This window comes from Squalius cephalus (assembly GCF_949319135.1).
Source record: "Squalius cephalus genome assembly, chromosome: 11".
Classification (NCBI taxonomy): Eukaryota; Metazoa; Chordata; class Actinopteri; order Cypriniformes; family Leuciscidae; genus Squalius; species Squalius cephalus.
In genome coordinates this window covers 15,675,270-15,701,702 of record NC_137132.1, presented here as the reverse complement: position 1 = coordinate 15,701,702, position 26,433 = coordinate 15,675,270, and the positions used below count along the sequence as shown (strand labels likewise).

At 38.8% G+C, this 26,433-nt stretch overlaps 1 protein-coding gene across 1 annotated transcript; it reads left to right on the top strand.

Moving 5' to 3' along the window:
* Window positions 1-67: 67 nt before the first annotated feature.
* Window positions 68-25,511, top strand: LOC307167816 (uncharacterized protein; the record flags this gene model as incomplete). Its single annotated transcript, XM_079887121.1, has 50 exons — window positions 68-130; window positions 226-340; window positions 472-606; window positions 1,246-1,461; window positions 1,781-1,959; window positions 2,402-2,504; window positions 2,577-2,735; window positions 2,828-2,990; window positions 3,109-3,212; window positions 3,303-3,482; window positions 3,642-3,848; window positions 3,950-4,129; window positions 6,098-6,289; window positions 6,388-6,537; window positions 7,115-7,218; window positions 7,300-7,442; window positions 7,969-8,189; window positions 8,794-8,940; window positions 9,014-9,178; window positions 9,530-9,681; window positions 9,762-9,930; window positions 10,013-10,121; window positions 11,995-12,134; window positions 12,294-12,419; window positions 12,587-12,766; window positions 13,432-13,656; window positions 13,741-13,867; window positions 14,077-14,276; window positions 14,371-14,583; window positions 15,371-15,516; window positions 15,596-15,723; window positions 16,745-16,892; window positions 17,034-17,166; window positions 17,344-17,493; window positions 18,177-18,303; window positions 18,587-18,798; window positions 18,897-19,059; window positions 21,160-21,239; window positions 21,342-21,502; window positions 21,617-21,707; window positions 21,802-21,953; window positions 22,547-22,613; window positions 22,695-22,832; window positions 23,165-23,485; window positions 24,228-24,331; window positions 24,401-24,507; window positions 24,596-24,675; window positions 24,770-24,804; window positions 24,897-25,028; window positions 25,147-25,511. The coding sequence occupies 50 exons, from the start codon at window positions 68-70 to the stop codon at window positions 25,396-25,398; spliced, it is 7,494 nt and encodes a 2,497-aa protein (XP_079743247.1). The 3' UTR covers window positions 25,399-25,511.
* Between the last annotated feature and the right edge of the window lie 922 nt (window positions 25,512-26,433).

Here is a 26,433-nt window from a genome sequence, read left to right as displayed (position 1 = left end):
CAGAGCAGTGCTCCGTTACCCTGTCCTGTTGGTTTTATTCTCCAGGACAAAGGGGCCACCTCCTCTAATGACTGCTCCCCTTGCCCTCCAAGCAGATATTGCATTGCACCAGGCTCCTCTCAGCCCTCAGGTAGGCAGATAATAAATATTACACCGTAAACCACAAAATAATTCAAATGAATGATGATGAGAAGTGATGCATATGTTATTTTTGCCCTTCTGCAGGGTTTTGCGCTCCAGGTCATTATTGCGTTGGAGGTGCAGATACTGCCGTACCTCAGGCCACATTCTCTCAGAGGACCTGTTTTTGTGACCTCATATCTTTATCCCACCTCCAAAAGTATGATCTTTGCCTTCTGAAGCACAATATAACCTGTTCAATTCACATTCCAGGTAGGATTCTAGGTATGGTACTAAATCATTTATATGGTAACGGATGAGGCTGTTAAAACTGACTGACACTTTTTCAAGGAGATGGTGCCGGAGTCTGGGATGACCTGGATCCCAGACCTCTATTCGATTTATCAGAGTCTGAGGGTTATTCAGAATTACGTCTACAAATCACAGAATCATGTACTGGTTTCAAAGGGGACCTGTGTCCCACAGGTACGCAATGCACACTGATATATTTGTTAATAAAAGGCTTCTTTAACATTGCATTAAAAGGATTGTTCACCCAAAAATAAAAAAAAATCATAATTTACTGACTTTTTGACTAACGTCATTGGCATTGCAAACTTTTTTCTGAACACAAAAGGAAGTATTTCAAAGAATTTGCTGGTCAGTCTTTTCGATGCAGTTACAATGAACTAGAACTCGAGTTGTCAAGCTTTAAAAAGGATGCAACTGCACCAGAAATTCATCATAAATGTAGTTTATATGACTTGTGCACAATATTCCAAATCTTCTGATGTCATGTTATTCTTCTGGGTGAGCAACAGACCAAAAAGTTTGCCATTATTCACTAAAAAACTTCACATCCAGCTTGAAAGTTTATGACAGAGGAATGTTGTTTGATTTATTAACAAATCATTCAGACCAGTTGTGAACCCATTCACTGAAAAGTTCTGACTCAAAAGGACAATTTGTTCACAAATCAGACATCACTATTTCAAAGTATATCAAGACCGAATTTTCTTTTTTTTATGGTGAACTGTCTCTTTAATGGATATCGGCCATCTCTATCTGTATAAGATCATGATGATTATGTTCTGATGGCTAAAGCTCAATGAATCATTTCTACAGGGTCTTATTGCCCAGTGGGTTCGTCTCTTCCCCAGCCCTGTGATTCAGGCTCTTACTGTAATCAGACTGGCCTGCACACTCCTGTAGGCCTCTGTTTGGCTGGATTCTTCTGCCCCACAGGATCCTCAAATCCTAGTGCTGTGCTTTGTCCTCCTGGACACTACTGTCCCCGAGGCACACCACTACCCCTGCCCTGTCCACAAAGCACAATGTGTAGTAAGTGAAGCTAGAAGCTAGAGCTAGAAGGATCAATGAACATTTTCATTATTTTGCAAGATGCATCCTCAATTTAGCTTCAGTATTTACCAGCATTTCTTCATAGTTACAGTCTACAAATCTTTCTGTATACCCATAATGCAGTTTATTTAAGAAGAATGCGTAGATGTTGTTTGACATCCCGTCTTTACTGCCTATTAACATTTGACCTGCCATTAACCAATTAAAAAGCTTTTTTAGCTATTTTCTGATAGGACAAGTCACTTTTCTGGTTTGAACTCTTTGAAGCTTTATGGTTTTATTGTTTAATACTCACCAGGATCTGCTGGTGCATCCGGTGCAGAAGATTGCCTTGAATGTCCACCGGGATATTTCTGTGAGCGAAGAGGCCTAACTGAGCCCTCTGATCTGTGCTCTGAGGGCTATTACTGCCCCGGAGGACAGAACACATCCAGACCACCAGAGTATGTGTGTGGTGCAGGCCACTTCTGTGAAAGGGTAAGTAAAAAACCATATGCACAACAGAATTTATTTATTTATTTGTTTATACAAAATACAGGGACACATATGATTCAAATATATTGTTTTGCTTTTTAGAAGTTATACTAGATATGGTGTACAAATTCAAATTTATATGTAACTTTTTTTTTAAATATAACATAAAATATTCTCATTATTTCATTATTTAATGAAATGTTAGGTTAGATAATTATGTCTTTTATATGGGGTTTCTGTAGTATCTGAGGTCTTTTTCATGACTCAAATGTTACATTTTGAGTGACCCAAACTCTGTAAAAGTGTATTTTAACAAAATTGAAATGGCTTGAATTTACTAAAATGACTTGTTAATTTAAATCCTCATTTTTTTAATTAATTTAAATATCTGAAAATGGCAGTATGACTTTTACAAAACATACTCATGTTGTTCCCGCTCTAACAGGGCAGCATCATGGAGAGGCCATGTTTCCCAGGTAGCTTTCAGCCCAGTCTCGGCCAGCATAGATGTGAACTGTGCCCTGCCAGATTTTTCTGCCCTGAGAACGGTACAAATAAAATTTCAACAAATGAACAGATGAAATATATGCCTCTGCTTAATGATGTGTTTCTTGTACTAGGTATGACACACCCATTCCCATGTCAGCCAGGATTTTATTGTTCATTCGGAGCATCCAGTCAACATCCATGTCCTCCAGGGAGTTATGGCAACCGGTCTGGATTGGCCGAGTCTTCTGAATGCTCTCAATGTGACCCTGGGACCTATTGTATAGGGTCAGGTATGACGCATGAACAATGATTATTTTCCCCAGAGAACATGCTAATCCTGCTCTGTCTTATATGTGGAGCTGATATTTGTTTGTTTGTCCAGGGAATGTGTCACCAACTGGCCCTTGCAGTGCTGGATTCTTGTGTTTTGGAGGAGCCGTCACTCCATCCCCAAATGATAATGAGACTGGAATACCATGTCCACCTGGATCATATTGTCCAGCCGGAAGTTTTGCTGCAATACCTTGTCCCAAGGGCACATTTAGGTACCAGTGTGACACATAAGTAATGTCACATAAGTAATTTTTTCAAAACAAATGAAAAAATGAGAACATTTTACGTTATAAAATCTCATTTTATTAAATAAAATAAATTGTTTTACAGCAATCTGCATCAACTATCCAACATAAGTCAGTGCCAAAACTGCACACCCGGGTTTTATTGCTCAGAACCAAGCCTGACCTCAGTCAGTGGACCCTGCTTATCAGGTTTGAATACAAATCTACGGCAGACAGTTTTTAAGCCTTCACAGGACTTCCTGTAGATTCTTATTAATATGACATGTTGTATTCTCACAGGGTTTTACTGCAGTGAGGGATCTCCGACTCCAGCTCCTCTGTCTGCCGTTTATGGCGATATCTGTCCTCCCGGTCACTATTGTGAGATTGGTAGCGCTGTGCCAACTCCCTGTCCAGTGGGCAGCCAGCGCTCTGATAGTGGGGGAAAGGGCACAGATGATTGCATGGCTTGCCCTGGAGGTACTGTAATACTCTATTTTGGAGATATACTGTCTGCTCTGTGACCTCAAGGTAATGCTCCATTGACTTTGTAGGGCTCCATTTCAGTGTAGTTACTACCCTTTTTAGAAGAGGTGAATTACAAACGTGATTGTTGTCATTGGTCTTTTTATATCGCAGGTCAGTTTCAGGATCAGAGGGGGCAGAGCGAGTGTAAACCTTGTCCTCCTGGTTTCCACTGCATCAACCTCACAAGCGGCTCTACGGGGGTCAGCACTCCTTTGGTCTGTCCTGAAGGCTTTTACTGCCCCAATGAGACTCAGCCTGGAAACCCAGTTCCATGTCCCAAAGGCACATACAGTGATTCTCTAGGCCTCATTTCAGCAGGTGATGTATTCTCTATTGTACTGCAATAAGTGAGGAACATTATTAAATGCATTGTCCCGTTTCTATCATGCTTATTTTATACATTTTTTCTATAATTGCAGAGCAGTGCCTGGTGTGCCCTATGGGATATTTCTGCGGTTCAGATGGTCTCTCCGAGCCCTCTGGGCCCTGTGCCCCTGGATTCCTCTGTTTTGTGCAAGCAACAGTTCCCAACCCCACTGACAACAGCACTGGCACTATGTGTCCACCTGGGGCATACTGCCTTCTTGGAATAAGAGCAGGTTTTTATCAATATTTTAAAGGGCACCTATTAATGCCGCTTTTCACATGTTGTAAAATAGGTATCTGATGTCCCCAGAGTGTGTATGTGAAGTTTTAGCTAAAAAAAATAAATAAAAAATTAATAATTTTTTTTTTACAGCATGTTTAAATTGTCACATTTTGGGGCTCAGAAAAACGCATAGTTTTAGTATGTATCCCTTTAAATGCAAATGAGCAGCTCCTGCCGGCACAGTGGCAGGACGATTTCATCTCAAGGAATGATAATATCAAAACAGAAACTCTCAGTAGCAGTGTTCATTTCGACCCGGAGTTGGACAATAATGCCTTCAGAGTCACAGAATATATGCTGTATGGAAATAGAACGGGTATAGTCTATTTTAATTACGGTTATAACTTATTTTTCATCTTGCTTTTATTCACTATTAGTACAAGCCTGCTGTAGCGGACTGTAGCGGACTATCAGTAACGTTAACATTAGGCCTATCGTTCCGGAGACCGTAAGCTCTCAGACAATGAGAGTAAATGAAGACTGCTATGTTCCTTCTCACATCCAACAACAAAAACATTTCAATCGCTTTGGAGACATTCTTGTCTACAGGTGCTCCGGCGTTAAAAGAATGGCAGACTGTGTTTAGCTCACTCTTCTTCTTCTTCCTTGGTGTTTTAAGGCAGTTGGCATCCAAAAAGTTGCATTACTGCCAATTTACCTCACTCAGGGCGGGTCTATCCCAATATGCCAGTGTCAGTCAACAGTCGTGGGAGGGGCTTGTGCAAAAGTACGTCACATTGCCCCGAATCAACGGCTTGTTCTAAGACATCGGTGGATTTTTATCATTATAGGGTGGTTGTGCACACACACTGCAGTGCCAACACACATTTATGTTCAAACGCCATGTAAAGGTGAATTTTGCATAATAGGTGCCCTTTATATAAAAAGCTTTTAATTTTGTAATTTTGTTATGAGTTTTTGTCATTTTATTAAAAGATTTGTTGTTTCTTAATATTTCTGTTTAACTTTACTATATATTTATTTCAGTTTTAGTCATTTTAGTATATTTTATTTCAGTTAGTTCCCAAAGCAACATTTCATTTTTCAAGTTTTTAATGTAATGTTTATCTTTTGTTTTAATATTTTAGCTGTATTTAAATAAACAAAAACTAATTTTAACAGTTTTAGTAAAAAACCTGGGTGCACTTGTGCATTGCTAATGGATCTTAGTGGCATGATGTCAAAGATTTATTGTCCATCTCTGAGATGCACTGTAACGATAATTTATATTTTCTATTACTCATATGTTACGTAAAGTAAAGTGAGTCAGAAAATGGCTTTGAAAAGATAACTTATTAAAACGACTATGTATCTGTTTTCATTGCCGACCACAACTGGATAGAAACTGGATCCACAGTGTAGTGGAAGTTATTGGCACAATAACAACATTGATGTGTATGAGCTGTTTAGCTCTTTTACTAAGGGTTTTTCAATCTTTACAAACCCGGAGTCCCCTAAAAAGACTGTCAGCCAACCCATGGAGCTTTCTTGCTAACACTTTATAATAACTTTCATTAAAAAACATTAATTTTATTACATTATATAATCAGATCATTGGTTCATTAAATTATCATGGTAATATACCTGGTCTCAAAGGAAAAATCTACATGCCCCTTTTTCCTCATTTTTTTAATCATCATTTAAATTTTCACACACATAAAGGGTGTAAATATTTTTTTGTCTTTTTCTTTGCACCATGATCTGGTCGAGAGCAGTGATTCTATTATTTCTTTCAAACATTTTTAAATCAAATTATTTGCTTTATTTATCCTTTGTGGAATAGGGTATAGTTTCACAAAACCCTGATTTAAAACCATAAAAATACAGTTAAAGCACTGATATTATGGCAGAATTTGGAGTTGAATGATGCAACCATGAGTCATATGTTATTATTGTCTAATTCTGTTGTACCGTGTAGGTGAATGTTCTGCAGGCTACTTCTGTGACTGGGGCTCCAGCAGTCCTGAGCAGAGTCTCTGTCCTGCCGGTTTCTATTGCCCCGCAGGCACACACAAGCCCCAGGCCTGCACTGCAGGCACTTTCAGCTTCGTCATGGGCAACAGCCACAGAGAAAACTGTGATCCGTGTCCATTAGGCTACTACTGTCCGGGTGCGTTGTTATTTCCATCTACAAGAAAATTCGTTTAAAACCATCTCTGTGCTTTTTTATAAATCAATTACAATAGATCATATTGCATTACAATGCAGGGGAAGCAGTATCAGAGCCTCTTCCATGTCCACTGGGACATTTCTGCCCTACGGGCACATCACAGGGCACTCAGTTCCCCTGCCCTCCAGGAACAGTGCAGCCACAGTCTGGGACAGCCAGTATGGAGGATTGTTTACCGTGTCCTGCAGGTCAGACTGAAAATACATGAAAATAATAATGAAAATTCAAAAGTCTGGGGGAAAGAAATTATACTTTTATTCAGCAAGGATGCATTACATAGATCAAAAGTAACAGTAAATACAATTATAGTGTTATAAAATGTTGTTTTTTTGTAAATAAATAATTCAGTTTTCCCATATTAAGCAGCACAACTGTAACATTGATAATTAGAAATGTTTCTTGAGCACCATATCAGCATATTAGAATGATTTCTGAAGGATCATGTTACTCTGAAGACTGGGGTTGTGGCTTTGACATCACAGGAATAAATTACATTAAACAAATATATTAACATAGAAAACATTTGTTTTGAAATGTAATTGTAATTTTAAATATTTTATTATATATATATATATATATATATATATATATATATATATATATATATATATATATATATATATATATGTTTGACTGTATATTTGCTCAAATAAATACAGCCTTGGTTAGCATAAGAGACTTTCAAAATCTTGTCCTCAGTCTTTTGAACAGTAGTGTACAATATGTGTGGGAAAAGGATCTAATCCATGTAATCTGTCTATCTAGGCATGTTTTGTGCTCGTCATGGCCTTTCAGAGCCTACAGGGCACTGCCAGGATGGATATCACTGCCCTTCGGGTGCCACAAGCCCCGATGGCACTGGAAACATGGTATATATCATCAGTTCTGTCTCTTAATAGAGACACTGTGTTTACAAAGGGTTAAATTAATTTAAAATGTGTGATTTGCAGATGGAATCTACAGGCAGCAACATGTGCCCGCCTGGCCATTATTGCCCGGCTGGTATCGGCTCTCCTCTCCCCTGCCCCGCCGGAACATTCTCCAGCTCCCCAGGGTTGAGTGGGGCAGAGCAGTGCCAGCCGTGTCCTCCTGGGTACTTCTGTGAGCAGACTGCTATGATCCATCCATCAGAAGCAACTCTCTGTGATGCTGGGTAATTATTTATATCTATGCTTTTCAGGAGCTAAACACAGTCATCTGACAACTGTACACCCACACCCACTTGAGCTGAGCCAACCGGGTACACTCATGCATTGCTAATGGATCTTAGTGGCATGATTTCAGATGTTAAAGATCTATTGTCCATTACTGAAATGCACTGTAACTATAATTGATACTTTCTATTACGCAAATGTGACGTAAAGTGCAAATGACTCAGAAAATGGCTTTGAAAAGAAAACTTATTAAAATGACTATGTGGATCCAGTTTCTATCCAGTTGTGGTCAGTAATGAAAACAGATACAGTGGAGTGGCAGTGAAGTGCCTTTGCGATTGGCTCATTTCTATCAGTGGAGGAGGATTCTACAAACATTTGGCATCCAAAATCTGGCATATAATTATAAAATAATGATTTTCTTTTGGAATATAGTTTGTGACAGCCTTATTTGTCCCCTCACAGGTATGTTTGTATGAACGGCAGTCGTAGTGCTCGACCAGTAGATGGACTACAGGGTTATGTTTGTCCAAGCGGACACAGTTGCCCCATCGGAGCTCCATTGGAAGTGCCATGTAAGCCTGGCACATATAGCAGTGCTCCTGGCGCCGCCCACTGTCTCTCATGCCCAGCTGGCACTATGTGTCCTTCCCCTGGCACACAGGAGCCTTCTCCATGTCCCATGGGTGAGTCCAGCCCAGTGCTGAGATTATGATGGATAATGAGTAATTAATTCTGTCTTTCCATTCTGCTACAAATTAAAATAAGACACGGCTGTTCAAAGGTTTGTGGTCAGTAAGATTTTTAAATGTCAATTATGTTGACCAGGGCTGCATTTATTTGAACAAAAATACAGTAAAACCTGTAATATTGTGAAATATTCTTACAATTTATGTATACATAATATTTTTGTATTTTAATATATTTTAAAATGTAATTTATTCCTGTGATGGCAAAGCTACATTTTCAGCATCATTACTCCAGTCTTCAGTATCACATGATCCCTCAGAAATCAATCTAATATGCTGATTTTGTATAATATTTTTTGTGGAAACCTTATTACATTATTATTCCCTCCCAAAATTCTTTATTGAATAAAAGGTTTTTAGCATTTACCTGAAATAGAATTTTTTCGTAACATTATTTATGTTATTTTTGATCAATTTCATACATCCTTACTGAATAAAAGTATTAATTTCTTTAAAAAAAAGAAGAAACTTTTGAACAGTAGTGTACAGTATATGCTATTATGTTTGCTCACAGTCTGCTGTCTTTTCTGTGTTGCATCAGGTCATTTTTGCCCTGTTGGCACTGCTGCAGCTGTACCCTGCCCTGTGGGCACACTGGGACAGGTTACAAGGGCTCAGTCAGAGGCTGCCTGTGTGCCCTGCCCTACTGGCCTCTACTGCAGTTCACCTGGAACATCACAACCACAGGGTCGGATATCATCCCACACTTTGGTTTTGGTCAGTGACTGTATCATATGTACTAATTGTTGTTTTGTTTGTAGGCCAGTGCCAGCAAGGTTATTTCTGCCAAGGAGGGTCTCCAAATCCTGCACCTCTGAATACGACTGGCTACCTCCGGAATGGTCCCTGCCCACGTGGTCACTTTTGCCCTTCTGGGACCCTAATGCCTCTGCCCTGCCCAGCAGGCAGCATTCGTAACCTCACCGGTGTGTACAAACCGACACATTTATTTGAATATAATCTATAAAACATCTAGAGCCTCATGTTAAAGCAGTTCAAAGGGCAGTTATTATACGCATAGAAAAACCACTTTTTTCTGGAGCAGCATTTAGATGCAAATGAATAATTTAACAGGGTGAGTGCAACAGAGCATCAAAATAAATGAGCTAGCAAAAACAATAGGCTGTGTAGCTTAAAGCAACAATCTTAAAAGCAATCTTATAAATGCACTCTAGCAATATACTTTTCAAATTATTCACATCCATCTAAATGTTGCCCTTCCAATATCATACAGTGACTTGTGTTTATAATATAACTATTTATTGACCTGCCCACAGGGGGTTACTCCATAGAAAGCTGTCTTCCTTGCCCAGCAGGGCATTATTGTGCCAGCGAGGGCCTGAATGCTCCAACTGGGCCCTGTGCTGCTGGCTTTTACTGCCCCACTGACTTCTCCTCCACCACCCCACACGCCTTCCTATGCCCTAAGGTCAGTTCGGCCTCCTTCACACCTTCTATCTATTTTCAATCTGAGCCTAGCAGCCTGACTGACAGGTTTTGCTTTCTCAGGGTCATTATTGTCCCTTGGGTTCACCCCTGGCCTTGCCATGCCCCACGGGACAGTACCAACCGAATCCAGGCTCGGATAACTGCATCCCCTGCCGTCCAGGCTATTACTGTGAGGAGGCAATTATTGGAGACCCCCGGCCATGCCCGCCACATTCCTACTGCCCTGCGGGTAACCAGTAACCCCATGCTGCTGTAACTCTCTGTGGTGTCATTGGTACATTTACATTATCCGATTGTGCTTTTAATTGCAGCCACAATGGTTCCTCAGCCTTGTCCAAATGGCACATACACCCCACCTGAGGTCAGGGGTCTGCAGGAGGAGAGAGAGTGTTTGCCGTGTCCACCAGGAAAGTTCTGCAAGTACGTCTACAGATCATATATAAGGGTGTTTCTTCAACTATTAGAAATTAAACTTAAAGGACACTTTCCAATCTCTCACTAGTTTATTTTATCCACCAACAATTTGAGATCGGTAAGATTTTATAGAATGCTTTTGGAAAAAAGTATCTTATGCTCAACAAAAAGCATTTATTAATTCAAAAATACAGTAAAAACAGTAATATTGTGAAATATTGTTACACTTGAAAATAACAGTTTAAAAAAAAAAAAAAATTTTTTTATTTAAGGTCAATTTTTTTTGCCTTTATTATGATAGTATAGACTAGAGAGTGGACAGGAAGCGAGGTGGGAGAGAGAGGGGGACGGGATCGGGAAAGGTCCGCAAGCCGGGACTCGAACTCTGGTCGCCCGAAGCGCACTGGCGCTATATGCCGGCACGCTGCCCACAAGGCTATTGGCGCCGACAACTGTTTTCTATTTTAAAATTGTGGCAAGCAGGATGGGTCAGAGAGTCGTTAGAATGAGGCCTATGGCACGAGTGTTTATGAGCGTCACCTGCACGCTACACCGGTCTCGAGTTCCACGGAGGAGCTCCCGAAGTGACGACAGTGGAAGATGAGAGAGGACCAGGCCTGGACTTTATGCTCTTGTTTTGTTTTACAGGGTTCCTACACAGTTTGGAAAAGTATGGAATTTGATTTGAGTAATTTCCAAGTGTGGAATCTCTGTGTTTTCAGACTATAGCCCCTATTAGGTTTTCTAAAATATAAAATTACGAATTTCTAAAAACATATTTATCATACAAGCAGAGTGGTTTTATGGCAAATTTTCGAACATGACTGAATGAATTCAGGGCGCACATTTTCATTACACATTTGCCTTTACCGTAAGCGAGTCTCTTTTGAATTTCACTAAACGAATGTGTGTGTGCAACTCAATCAGTCATTTAATTTAGACTGTTCTTTGCTCTTTGGTGATCATGCAACATCAGATCACAATTACAGTATTAAAATATTTACAGATTATTGTACTATATGCATAAATATAATGCTGTATGAAACATTAATGTTAAATACAATGTGAAAAATCTACTGAGAGGTTTGGAAACTTGAATCTGGAAAATTTTGAAATTGAAAATGTGTAGGAAACCATGGTTTTAGTTTATGCGGCAGATGTCTGTGAGGGGCTGCCACTTTACTTTGGTTTTATTGTTTGTTTATTTTGTGAATTAAAGATACGTTGATAATTTGCCGGTTCACGTCTCCTTCGCTGAACTTAAACATTGTTATAGTGGTGTTGAATCGCGGGAAGAATGAGGAATGCACTGTCAAAGAGCCCTCGCAGCTGACAATGCCATTGTGTATGGGCTGAGCAGAGTCTGTCGCCATGGGGGCACATTAACACTCGAGTCACCGGCATCGCTCCATTCTCACGGCTCTCTGCCCCACCCTGTTTGCCACTAATATATTTGAAAAATGATTTAAATTTATTCCTGTGATGGCAAAGCTGAATTTTCAGCAGCCATTACATTACAGTCTTCAGTGTCACATGAACCTTCAGAATTCATTCTAATATACAGATTTGGAGCTCAAGAAACATTTTGAAAACAGACTGCTTAATATGTTTGTGGAAACCATGATACAATTTTTTCAGGATTCTTTGATGAATAGAGAGTTCAAAAGAACATAATTTATATATAATATAAATATTTTGTAACATTATACATCTATGATCACTTGTGATCAATTTAATGCATCCTTGCTGAATAAAAGGATTATTTTCCCCTTACTGACCCCAAAACTTTTGAACGACTGTGTAATTTGTGGACACACATCCCATTTTTTCTGAATGTAATGAAAATTTGATGAAATTTTTGTGTCTGATTACTCCTCAGGGCTGGACAGGTCAAAGGTCTGTGTGCTGCTGGATTTGTGTGCATCTCTGGCAGTTCAGAGTTCACCCCTCAGGCGGCTTTTCTTCTCAACAGGGACCAGTGTGAGTGGGGAGAGCAGTGTGCTGGACCATGTCCCGCTGGTACGTTATTCAGGTTCCTCTAAACCCTTCCATGAATCCGATGAAGAGTCTTAATACATGAATAAAGGGATTAAGAATCTTATTTGATTATACATCTGAGATATTTAATCTGTAGGTGTTCAGAGTGTGTTTACTCCTGGTGTTGTTTATTTTGGACAGGCTTTTATTGCCCTGAAGGTACTGAGGAACCTTTATCTTGTCCTGCCAACACTATAAGAGAAACCCCTGGAGCAAGTGCTGTAGATAACTGTTTGCTTTGTCCTCCAAGACAATGGTGCTTAGAGGGTATGTCAGATGCTAAATGCTATGTGTAACTACTGTGTGTTTGATTACCTGACAGATGTCCATGTAGTGTATACTTAGTATATACTTATATAAAGTAGTTTAACATGTCTTGCTACATCCATTGGAATGAAAAAATAAGTATCCTTTTGCTTTCTGCCCTCTTATAGGTGATCCCATCCCACGCTTGTGTCCACCAGGCTATTACTGTGATGGCATAGCTGATTATGAGTCTGAGGGGCGGCCCGGGCCCAGACAATGTCCCTCATTCACATACAGGCCCACATCTGGGGCAGGGAGCAAGGGAGACTGTCTCACCTGCCCACCTGGCACTTTTTGTAACTCCTCAGGTCTGACATACCATATATAACATACTATATTTATGTACACTACCTTTCAAAAGTTTGGGTTCAGTAATTTTATTTTTTAAATACATTAATAATTTTATTCAGCAAGAACACATTAAATTGATTAAAAGTGACAGTAAAGAGATTTATAATTACATTTACAGTTACATTATAGATTTCAATTTCAAATAAAAGCTGTTGTTTTGAACTTTCTACTCATTAAGGAATCTGAATTTTTTTCCACAAAAAAATTACGAAGCACAACTGTTTTCAACATAATGATAAAAAAAAAAAATTTTGAGCACCAAATAAGCATATTAGAATGATTTCTGAAGGATCATGTGGCACAGAAGACTGGAGAAATTGCTGCTGAATTCAGGTCTGCCATCACAGAAAAAAAATAAATAAAAAAAACTTTTAAAATCTATTAAAATTGAAAACAGTTACTTTTAAATTGTAATATATTTCAAAATATTACACTTTTACTGTATTTTTATCAAATAAATTTAGCCTTGGTGAGCATAAGAAACGTATGATCCCAAAATGTATATAATATACCATATCTAATCATATATCCTTGTATAACCACTTCATTTCATGTTCAAAATGATTGTCTCTAGATTATCTTTTTGTTCCTTTCATCAGTAAACTATATTAACTGTTTTCAGGGCTCACTGATTTCTCAAGCTTCCTTTGCCCACCGGGTCATTGGTGCAGTGGGACAGGTTTCCCAGTGTCCTGCCCTGCAGGCACTATGAGGGCACAGGCCGGGGCAGCTGCTGTCAGCCAGTGTGAGCTTTGCCCTCCTGGAACCTACTGCCCAGACCCTCGCACCACAGGCCAGCCTAATACAGCAGGCATCCCATGCCGAGCTTCTTATGAATGTCCTGCAGGTAGGTGCATCATTCATATTTACAAGTGTACTAAAAAGTTCATATATATAACTGTAAAGTATAGTAAAGTGATCCATCATACAGGCTCAGTGACAGAGATCCCTTGCAGAGCTGGTTCATACTGTAGACCCCAGACAGGAGAGCCCAGACCGTGTCCTGCAGGATACTACTGTCCTGAAGGATCTCACACCTACAGCTCACCGAAGCAAGTGTAAGCACCAACCAATTAGGAATGTACGATATATCGGGACCATATCGGTTATGGGCGATATTAGACATTTTTGAAATTGGATATGTAATTGTGATGCTCCTTTCCTCTATTTTTTACATTTTTATGTTTGCCTTCATTTAAAGTTCATCTTTAAAAACACTAGTAATTAAATGTAAACATGATTAAAACAAAATGATCTCCTTTTGCAGATGCACTTTTCCACATTACTGTCCAGCCCACAGCTCTGCTATGCTGTCCTGTCCGGACGGCTGGATGCCGCTGAACACCAGTGGACTGAGGAAGTCTCAGGAGAGCAGCTGTGTGATGTGTGGGGCCGGCACCTATCGGCCTCGTTGGTCCCCTCACCTCCAGTGCCTCCTCTGCCCTCCAGGACATCACTGCCCTCCGGGTCAGCACTGAAGAACTCCCAAATTACAATCAAATAGACTAACAAAAGCAGCACTGATTGATTATGTTAACTAATTTAATGATCTGTTTACTAGGCTCACACTATTATAGTGATCAATCCTGTCCAGTGGGGTACTTTTGTCCACAAGGCAGCTCTGAGCCTGTTCCCTGCCCGCCTGGATCATATGGAAACCGCACTAGTGCAGAATCACTTGAGGAATGTCACAAATGCCCACCAGGCACCTTCAATCACTTGCACGCCCAGAGAGCCTGTTTCCCCTGTGGGAGTTCTTCCACTTCAGATGCAGGTCAGAATGTGTTGTAGAAAACTAAAGGATATTTTGTCAAGCCTTAGGGGACATTCACACTGAACATGTTTTTGCCTCAAAAACACAAGATGCAGGTTAGTGGAATAAAAAAATAAATACTAATGCATCAAAATACATTTTGTACTGAAATCGAAATTAAAGTTTTAATTTAGCCAAAAACCAAAACTGAAAAATGAAGTTAATTTAATAATTAAAACTGAGTTGTATGTAAACATTTAAATTGCACATAAGGCAGTTTTTAAATAAACATTTTAATGATATAATTATGTTTCTAATTCAGTTAATTGTTGAGAAAGAAACATTTAAATGGTGTTTGTAATAAAAGCTTGTTTTGGTGACAGATTTATTCAAAAATACATTAAATAATGAAGACAACAGGTTAAGTAAAATATAATGAATATGTAATACAGTGCATCTATTTAGAAAAATGCTTCTCTCGAGAGTTCTAGCTACCTAATTTAATTAGAAATGAATTAACTGAATTAACTGAAAACAGCATAAACTAAATGAATATCGATTAAAAACGAGAAATCAATATTGTCAAACCAGCCCAAGCAGACATGCTTACCTGCTGTAGCTAAAAACAATATCGAGAGATGTGTTTTTAAAAAGTTTAACTTCTTTTACATCAGCACATGTTTACATAAAAAAACAATGAAAAAGTAGCACAGTAGAAAGCAAGAACATGTTCTGGGTGAATGGCCCTTTATACTCTTAAAAAACAATCAGAGTCCATGGAATATATTTATTTTGATTCTTTTCATAGGGGCGTCCTCTTGTACCTGCATTGGCAAAAACCGTGCGTTTCAGCACTCGGATGGGTCATGCTTGTGTAAGACCGGTTTTGTCTTCTACAATCAATTGGACTTAAAAAGCTTCACTGCAGATAGTGAACTGGACTGTCAGCCTGAGGTAAAATGTGTACTTTAGCTCTATGTCTCTTTCATATAACTGTGTGATAAGACAGTAAGGAGCTCTTCATTCTGTGAAGGTAAAGAAGCGCTGTTGGGCAGGTCAAGTGAGGCTGGCCTCTACGCTGGAATGTGTCGTCCCATCCACCTACTCCTGTAATGTTACGTGTGGACCTCAGGGAGGGACTTTGGATGTAGGGATGGGCATGTAAGTTCACATACAGTGCTACACATACTGCTCCAATGAGGTCTTCTGTGTATTATTATGTTAACACTTTGATTTGACAATCATTTTAATGTGTATGCTAAATACTGCATACACTACCATTCAAAAGTTTGAGGTCAGTAAAACATTTTTTTATTTTTTATAAAAGTAATACTTTTATTCAGCAAGGATGCATTAAAGTAATCTGAAATGATGGTAAAGACCTTTAGATTGTTACAAAAGATTTCTATTTCAGTTCTTTCTATTTATCAAAAAAAATGTATCACAATTCAGCTTTGCCACTACAGGAATACATTTTACATAGATTTTAGAATATATTAAAAAGAAAATAGGTGTTTTAATTTGTAATAATATTTATTTTTACTGTATTTCTGATCAAATAAATGCTGCCTTGCTGAGCGTAATAAAAATCTTACTGACCCCAAACTTTTGAAAGGTATTGTACATTAATACTTTTAACAGTTGTATAAATTAACAATGTACAGTATTATGATAAAAAAAAAAAAATGGCCAATAGTATATTTGCTAAATTATTTTGCATTCATTTTTAAATTCTGTAAAAAGTTGTTATTAGTTTATAATAACCTAATGCAATAATACCTAAGTTAATACCTAATGCATTAACTAATTTGAATGAACTGAACTTTATTATAAGTGTGTAATTTATAAGTTATTACTAGACGGCTCTCTGTAATACTTGATTCTGATTGATACGTTCATATTTGACGATTGTCACTGATAACCAATATTATATGCTGTGCTAGTTGCATAAATAATAAAATCATTTTTAGATCAATATTTCATGTTTATTTATTTCATTTAAATTAGAAGAATCATTTACAGGAACATAAACGCAAAATAAATCCCTTCGTGACAATACAAGACCACCCTGTCTGGGTTTATTTTGTGATAATGACCATCTAACTGCACATTATCCCTTACATAATGAGCTGACCCTCATTAAAACTTTATCATGAGAAGTTTATGTGATGTTTTTCTTCAGTTGTCACTGTGAGAGGTACGTGTCAGTGGAGGAGCTGTGTAACTCTTCATGCATGTCCACACTACCGGTGCTCTCTGCCAGGCTGGATACAGAGGGACAGCTGCTGTTGAGAATCAAAGCCACAGATGAAAGCAAAACCTGGAGCAGGGTGAATTCTGGACTTTATCAGCTGTTTGTTTTAGAAAGAGGATTCATTATTAATATGTATCAGTTGTTATAGTGATAGAAAAGCTTGTGCTTAGTGATGTCAACTCATCCTCAGTGTAACTTTGTTTCATTCCTCACTCAGAATATGATAGATGTACTAGGACCTGATGTTCACGTCAAGAACATTGGAAGGATCCACTTTGTCCAGTTTGCTCCCGAGGGAGTGTTTGGTTGGATTTTAAAAGACCCTGTGCTCATTGACTCTTTAATGTCAGGTAAGCTGACAGTGCTTTTGCTCACCACTGTGTTGATCTAACCTACAGACTCAAACATTTTGCCCAAGCATCTTTAAGTACAGGTCCAAACCCACACTTAATGATAAGCTTGTATGTCTTTCATCAAGATTGTCCAGATCATAAAACTTTAATGCTTGTTGTGGTATTTCCTTTCAGAACCAGTTGAAATTCTGGAGAGAGATTACAGGAGGAGAAGACATGCTGATCAGAATGAGGTTTCAGCGCCTCTTCCACGGATTCCAAATCCCATAGCATGTCTGTCCCCAAACGACATGCTCATCTTTCAGCTCACGATCAACCACATTGGTATGGCTTTGTTAAAAAGTGGTAACCTGTCATTTTTACCTTAAGGAGCTATTTCTACCTGATTTAACCCGTAAAAACAAAAAATTATGAATTTAAGTTGATTCAGCAATATTAAATCATGTTTTTGACTTCAACTAAATCAGTTAAAGGTGCACTATGTAATATTGACAGCTAGCGGTTGAACTGGGAACTGCAGTCCAAATTCAAAATATTGGAGGGTTATTTCTTTCCCCTTCTCCTCAGACTCAACACTCACATGGGTTGCCAGATTGAGGACACAGAATAAAAATGTGCAATGTTTGCAATGTTTTTATTGCCGAGGCTTTTTAGGTCGGGTAGAATTTGCGATCTCTGTCCCAGTTTGTTTGCTGGCTTCCATCGCTGTGTTTTCCGCCAACTGGCAACCCGGGGTGTCGAAATACTATTGGGTAAATTGCAGGGGGCGGGATCACACGGACCTAAACAAAAACAGACATTTCCACAAGGAACGCACATTTCAAAATAGAATAAATGGCTGTTGCATTGTTTTTCAGAGAAACAAGTATTTGAACTTATCTGTACAAACATATTTATGGTATTTTATGCTTTAGTACAGTAAAACCTTTAATTTAGATGTTCATTTCAAGTTGCAATTTTTTTTCAGTGTACATGTATGCATGTTTCATGTCATCCTGTCAATTTAGACCGCCACCACAGTCACTTCCCAGTATACCAGAAGGACCACCTGTTCAGCAGTAACCCTGGCTGGGATTTTGGGTCCTTCAGACGTCTGCAGCATCTCGTCATACACACACAGCTAAATTCCAGCAGGTAAAAATAGATAGAAATATCACATTTAGCTTCAGGCCTGGCTTCATGCGGAGGCTTGGGGGGACTTAACCTTCCTATGATGATCTGAACCCCTCCAACCCACACCTGGAATGCAATTTAAACCGCAAATCGATCTAATCCGAATGTGATTTCAACCGAGGGGACACAACCCCCACCCCCCAGAACACGATTTCAACCTCAAGCCCCCCTGAGAATTATAAAAGCCCCCCCCCCCCCCCCATCTCCCATCTGCATCTGATCTTCATGTGATTTGTCTTAATAGATTTGCACATGTGTTCATGGAGCCGGGAAAGTATGTGTTCCTGGATAACGCAGTGCCGGACTGGAGTCTGATAGTAGTCGTGAGTGAGCAGGGCTCTGAGTGTAACCCCACCACAGCCTCGTTCCAACCCACGACCCCCGCACAGCTAGTGCGACATGGGATTGTCAAACAACACAGCTTAAACCTGCTTCCAGACTGGGGGCTCATCACAGGTGAACCAAGAGGAGCTTATGATGCATTTAAAATAGAAAGTTGCATTTTTCTTGCCAACAGGAATGTTTAACATACTGTGCTTGGTATTTCTCCATAGGGATCTTGTTTCTGCTGGTGTTGCTGATAATAGTGTTGACAGCCTCTGCTCTTGTCTTGAGGCCTAATCGGTCCAACCTCATCGCTCGAGGGAGGCCAAAGCCCAAATGGCGCAGCTTGGGTGAACCCAGTGTTCCTATTGAATATGTTTTTAATACAGACGGGTAAGTCAACTGCTAATTCCTCAGGTTTCTTGATGTTTGTTACAAGCATGTTCACTAGAACGTGCAAGAATACTAGGGATGCACCAATATTTCAATTCTGATAACGCTAAAATCAGTTGTTTGAAACGCTACATGTTAATTTACATTATGAAAATATATATTAATTTTGAGATTTGCAATAGATTACAATTAACATTCTTATCAAATTATTATTAAAGATCAACATTAAACGGGCTATATGTAAGAATTTTCATATATTAATCACTTTTTTATTGACAACCCCTACTTCCTAGGTTGTCTATGAAAGCATGTAGACTGATTTTTATGTGAAGGACTCAAGACGTTTTTGCCTGGAAAATCAAAAGGATGTGACGTTTACGTGCACTCCCGAGAGCCTCTCTTCCATTCTATGCTTATACAATGTTCAGGGTTATGCCGAAAGAGCTATAAGGGGCTTTCGCACCGGATAGTTCTAGAAACTAGCCACCAGGGTGGTTCCCCAAGGAACGTTTTCCTGTTGCATTCGTACAGCCAGTAGGAACTTAGAAGTGACTGCATATTCTGTTCATTAGTTTACAATCTGTCTAACAGTCCTGTCTAATACGATATTAGGTAGAACTGTTATACATAGAAAGTAGGCAGTTTATGAAACGATCTTAGTGCATGTCGTGCAGTTGATGTCTAGTGTTGCTAGCTGAGCAGAAATACATGATCATGTTTAGCTTGGTCCCCTTAAAGTTGCGTTGGATTTTCTCCTCTGCGTAAAGGTGAAGGGGCCCATCTATCACTGTTTTTTAAAAATGTCGGGTGCTGGTCTTTCGCGTGCGTTCGGCCAATCCGCGTACACTAACGTCACTGATAGTTCCTATAGTGCTGGTTTAGACCCTACTCTGAAGGAGGAGCTAAATTAGTTCCTCCAAAAGAGTTCCTAGAACTAAAATCATTCCTAGTTCCTGCTGTGCGAATGCGCCGACATCCGGGTACTTCCGCCAATAGTTCTAGGAACTATGAAAAGGTTCCTCCGGTGCGAAAGCCCCTGTCATGTATGGTAATGTCAATGTGTCAAGCAAAGAAAAGGAATTAATTGAAAACTATAGTCTCATATAGCCAGATCTATATAGTCTATGCCTGGTCTCAAATATACTTTATAATCAAACTATCATAACAGTTAAATTTTACCTACCTCATCTGTCGACATGATGCCAGTGAATTACAGAGATGGTCCAAACATATCCACAATAAACAGATGCTTTCTTAACTGCTACTTTCTCACCACTGTCATTTTTGCAGTTTATTTTGTTATTGAGAGGAAAGCATGCAGCACATATTTACATATTCATCTAAACATTGCTCTCAGCAGCGTGGACAGCGTCTGGATGTTCGTTAACAGTATATCACTGCAAAGGTTTCCAACTTCTTTTTACTCCTAAGCAAAGAATGAAAAAGAGCTTCACCATGAGTATTTCGGGGCATTGAATCACGGTCAAGTACACGAGTGCGGGCACGAGCAATAAGTTGCTGGTTGCAGTTCACTTAATGCTAATAACTGGTTTCTGAATTGTACATAGTATAGCCCCTTTAAGTGAGCGTTAAATAATGGCAAATGTAATGTAAAAATGTAAGAAATTAACTTTGACTAAATATAAAATATTGACCAATATACACTGCTGTTTAGGGCCAGTAATTTTAATTTTCAAAAGTCTCTTGTCTCTATTTTATAAAAAATAGAGTAAAACCAGTATATTATTAAAAAATGTATTATTATATTTTAATATATTTTATTATGTATTTATTTATTCCTGTGATTGTAAAGCAGAATTTTCAGCATCATTACTCCAGTCTTCAGTGTCACATGATCCTCCTGAAATCATTGTAAAATATTGATTTGCTGCTCAAGAAACTTTTTTTTTAGTATTACCAATGTTGAAAACTGCTAAATGTCTTATATCTGTGATACATTAGCAGATCTCAAAATTAATATCCATTTTTCATAATGCAAATTATATGTATGTGATGCCTAAATTCACATGCAGCATTTAAAACTATCAATACCATACTGAGCACGTGGTGCAATTTTGAGTGTGCTGTGCTGTGTTGTAGTTTGGACGGCTCTGAGCCTCTAGGTCTGAGAGGGGTGGGAGAGGGAGCAGAATCAGAGGAACTTGCTCTCTGCAAAGGAGGTAACAGAAAATCATCTGAAATGTCTGAAAGCTGACAAATATACAAACACTCTTCTGGTGAATTCTGTCAAATCACATACTGTATTGATCCAACGTGTGAAGGTTTCAGAACTTCACTAATGGAGCTGGAGGAGTTCAATGTGAAAACGCTGTATGACAAGTTAGAGGATCAGAACTTACATCTGGCATCCCAGCTGGCAAAGCATCGCAAAGACACACAGGAGTTTTACAGGAACATGTGCCAGCAAATTGATGCTTTGAGGGTAAGACAGAAAACAAAAAGTCGATTGAAGATAAGAAATCCATTAAAATCGAAATAAAAAAAAAATAACACAAGCAGTCTCTATAACTAATCAGCTTCTGCATCTTGAAATTAGGACACACTAGAAAATATGGAACCCTCAAAACTGAACCAGTTGAAAAAAATACTAGACAGTGAAGCTCTGATGAAAAGAGAAACTGCTCATGGTGAGACAGCAGTTTGCTTGAACTTGAACGCCTTATATGTGTTTCTGCATTCTTAACAGTCACAGGTCAGTGAAAGTATTTGTGTTTGCACCAGAGCCGTGGATGGGGCTGATGGAGGCCATGCTGAGATCTTTGGAGGGAGTGCTGTGCAGGATGAATGGGGAGGTCTGGCAGCAACAGGACAGCACAGCTATAAATAGCCACAGAGACATCCGAGAGAGTGAACTTCCCACCAGATACATTCAGGTTAATCATTTAAACCAATTAAAACAACACAGAGCCAATTTATAAGCTATGAATGTAAAAATGTATGAACGTAAAAAAAAAACACACAAAAAAATGATTTTAGTGATATTAAAGGGATGGATGCCCCAAAAATGAAAATTCTGTAATTATCATTGAGACAAATATCATTCTTCAAAAATTATGCTCACAAATATTATATCATTTTATGTTGTATCATAAAAGTGGTCCATTTGGCGCTATTTTTGATTTGTGAACAAATCTTTCTTTCAGGCAGTGTTGTTTTAGTTAATTGAAATAAAGCTGCAATAAATTATAAATATCAGATGGAAAACCGTTATAAATACTACAATACTATATAAATAATAATGAAATAACATTGCTTTTGGGTTGTCTTTTAAAAAAAAACATCAGTTCATTCAGTTTACATAACCAGTTTGAATGATTCACAAATGATACACGAAATGGCTTACAGCTTTTGTGTTCCACAGAGGAAAGAAAGTCAGGTTTGGAACGACACAAGAATAAGTAAATAGTGACAGAATGTTCATTTGTGGGTGAACTATCCCAATAAGTGTTTCAATATCATTTTACAGTTTTCCCCTTCAGACATGCCTGAGTTTAAAGTGGGTGCTGATACAGAGGCAGCTTCCTCAGATCCAGGTTTGACCTTGTTAAAAACCAGTTTGCAACCTTTCACCCCAGGACTGCTGCTGTGCTAAAAGTACATGCTCTCTCTGTCAGGTCAACAGCAGAGCACCATCCCCTGTGTGAGTGAAGAGGAACTGGCCAAGTTTGTGTCTCTGACGCCTCTCTCCAAAACACTGCAGGAGATAAAGGAATCTCTCCAGACGCTTGTCCAAACGCCCAGGACTGAGGACGGTCAGTACACATTTGTGGATTCAGTATTTAATCCTGCTCAGTGGGCTAAAATAGAAATGCACTTTGAATAGGCTGTTCATGTCAATGAGCTAAAGTAATTAATTATACTGATATATAACAAAAAATAAAAACATAAAACACATTCTATTTTATACAAATATACATAAAACAATTATATATATATATATATATATATATATATATATATATATATATATATATATATATAATAAATTGTATCCCCTCACAAATGTCTGTTTTGTGTGTATTGTAAGGTCTCCTAATAGTTTCAGAGTTTTGTAGTGATCTACATCTGCTTTCTTCTCCTTCAGTAATTATCCCTCCAGCGGAGAGTGAACCATCGCATCTGATCCCTGTTGCCCTTGACAACCTTTCCCCCCAGCATTTCGCAGTCTTCCTGTTTGGCTGCCATGTTGCGCGTCTGTTGAGCAGAGCTTGTGACTTCCCCCCTGTCATGCTGCTGTTGGCCAGGACGGTGCCAGTCTCACACTGTGATAACCTGCTGGCCTACTGCCATACAGACTTCTATTATGACACAACCAATCAAATTCTGTACATACTGGAAAAGAAACTTCAAAATGCTGGCCAGTTCATCTCCATTATCTTGCACTCTATGGCCTACATAACCTCAGGTAAGAGAGATTGCCCTATCCATTCATAAAGAGTTGTCTACTACTCAAATATCTCTAAAGCTTTTTTTCACCTGTATTTAACAAGACAGGTCACTATTTAAGAAGACAGTCTGAAATCAAAAGCATACTGGACTGACACTACTGTTCAAAAGCTTTATTTGATCAAAAATACAGTAATATTGTGAGGTATTTAATTGAATGCATCCTTGGTGAATAAAAGTATTAGTTTCTTAAAAAAAGGTAACACTTTATTTTACAGTGTTCTTGTTCTACACATTACATATAGTTACTGTTGTAATAACTATAAATTATGTATAATTACATGCGACTAGCCCTAAACCAAACCCCAAACGTAACTCTAACCCTATAGTAAGTACATGTAGTTAACTGTTCTTACTCAGTACTTAAATGTATAATAACACTGTAACACAGACACCTTAAAAATAAAGTATAACCAAAAAAATGACTGACCTGAAAATTTATTTAAAAAAATACTAAGACACAAAATAAGACAATTAAATATTCACATATATATTATAAATTCACATATGAACACATAAGTTAATTTACTTAATCATTTTAAGGCAATGGGTTTCCTAGCCTTTTTTAAGTTAAGTCAACTGATCAATTTTTACAGTGTAGAGAGATGTTATCACATTTCAGTGACATCAGCAATGTATTCCAAACTTAAGGAGCGGCAAAATTAAAAGGTTAAAATCTTTTTCCATTTAAATTTTTACAGGTTCAAAATCTCTCGACTTCATAAAAGCCTTCCACTTGGCCATATCGGCGTTAAGCATGCAGTTGTTTCATCACTCTTTCATTGAAGACCAGAGGAAAGGAAAGGTAAGGCACCTGTTTGGAATATTTATATGAAATCCAGGAAGAGCAATAACAGACTTTTTCACTTGTTAGATGGACAAGGAAAACACACCGGAGGCCTTTGGAACATTAGTAGAGAACTTCTTCAGTGTAAAAATACCTATTGAAACCCATTTTTCACAGCACCTGCTGGCAGAGAGGTTAGTATCAAATCTAAGGTGCATTTGACTTCAAGAACATAATAAAACATGAACGTTAAGGACATCAAGGTTCCTCAATTGATTTTAGACTTCAAGTATATAAATACTTCAAGCTGGAACAGCTCCTGCAGGAACTAAAACCAACTGTGAAAGACAGACATGGAGATGGTGAGGGATTACTTGTTTTATGAGAACTCTACTGAAAACATTCTTAGCCTAGCAAATATTAACATTTTTGGGTTTTTTGTGTATATTGTTGCAGGACGAGGGCAAACTGGCCTAAAGACTCAAGTCCCAGTGAGTGAATGCACTTTTACATCTTATGTTTTATTTATTCTGAAGAGTGTACAACTATCGAAATGTCCCTTTTTCCTCTCCCTGTGCTTCAGGTGCTGTGTGTGGAGAGAGAAATAAACAGACTTAATGAAGTTCACCAGCAGCTCTCCTCTGAACTCCACAGGGCAATGCTCATACATAGCCCACCGGAGAGGAAAGAGTCCAAGTTTGACAAACCGCTACAGGTAACAGCCAGTGGAGACCCTGATAACCCCCACAACGTGGGAGGGAGTGCCAAATGCATTTACATTGTAACATGTATTTCTCACTTCTGTCTGTCTCTCACACTCCCCATGCTTTCAGGAGCAACAGATAACGCTGGAGCTGCAGAAGTGTCCGGTGGATCAGAGGCTGAAGGAGATGAGAGACAGACTTTCTAAACTGAGTCCTAATGAAGACAGAGCAGATCACAGCAAAGTGCCCGCTCAGAAAGACAGCCAGACTCCCAGCAGACGTAAACCAGAGAAACAGACACCTGCCGCAGGGAGGTCCAGCAACAAGAAAAAGCAGAGCAAGCACATGGACAAAGATGAGGAAAAGCGTGTGACTGCGTGAGGAGTAATGTTGGAAAAATTCCTAATATAACAAGTTACTGTACCAGCGACAATCACTTTGGACCTTTCAGAAGTGTGAGGTCGATAAGATTTTATTATAAATGTTTCTTATGCTCACCAAGGCTGCATTTATTTGATCAGTAATACAGTAGAAACAGTAATACTGTTAAAGGACAAGTTCGGTATTTTACACTTAAAGCCCTGTTTACAGATCGTTTCTGATGAAATAGAACGGTTAAGATTAAAATGTGGACACATGCTGCTGTCCCGAGAATTTTAGGTTTATTTCGCTTTCCCCCCCACCTACACAATGGCAGCCTATGGGCACTGGAACAATCCTTCATAAAACGCATTAAACTTTCGTTTACAAAGACGTGAAACTCACCGAGTGGTCAGGGGTGTTCAATGATATGCTCACAAAAAAATCGCTGCAAAAGATGCTTTCCAACAGGTGTTTTACCATTCGTTGTAAAACTGTGGACCTATTTTTCCAAACGTCTCACACCCGTAGATTCTTCCGTTGAGAGCTTGAATAATAAACACTCCAGCCCAGTTGGTGGCGATAATGCACCTTTGCCAATTACAAGCAAACCACTGGCATTTAATTGAATACACAGAAGAAGCAGAAGAAGAAGCGGCGGAGTAATACCGTACCGCACACAGCCCATCCAATTCAAGTCAATGGAGTTGGACAAAAACTACGATAAAACCTGTTGGAAAGCATCTTTTGCAGCGATTTTTGTGTGAGCATATCAGTGAACACCCCTGACCACTCGGTGAGTTTCACGTCTTTGTAATCGAAAGTTTAATGCGTTTTAGGAAGGATTGTTCCAGTGCCCATAGGCTGCCATTGTGTAGGTGGGGGGGAGAAGCGAAATAAACCTAAAATTCTCGGGACAGCAGCATGTGTCCACATTTTTATCTCAACCGTTCTATTTCATCAGAAACGATCTGTAAACAGGGCTTTAAGTGTAAAATACCGAACTTGTCCTTTAAATATTAAAATTATAGTGTCACATGATCCTTTAGAAATCAT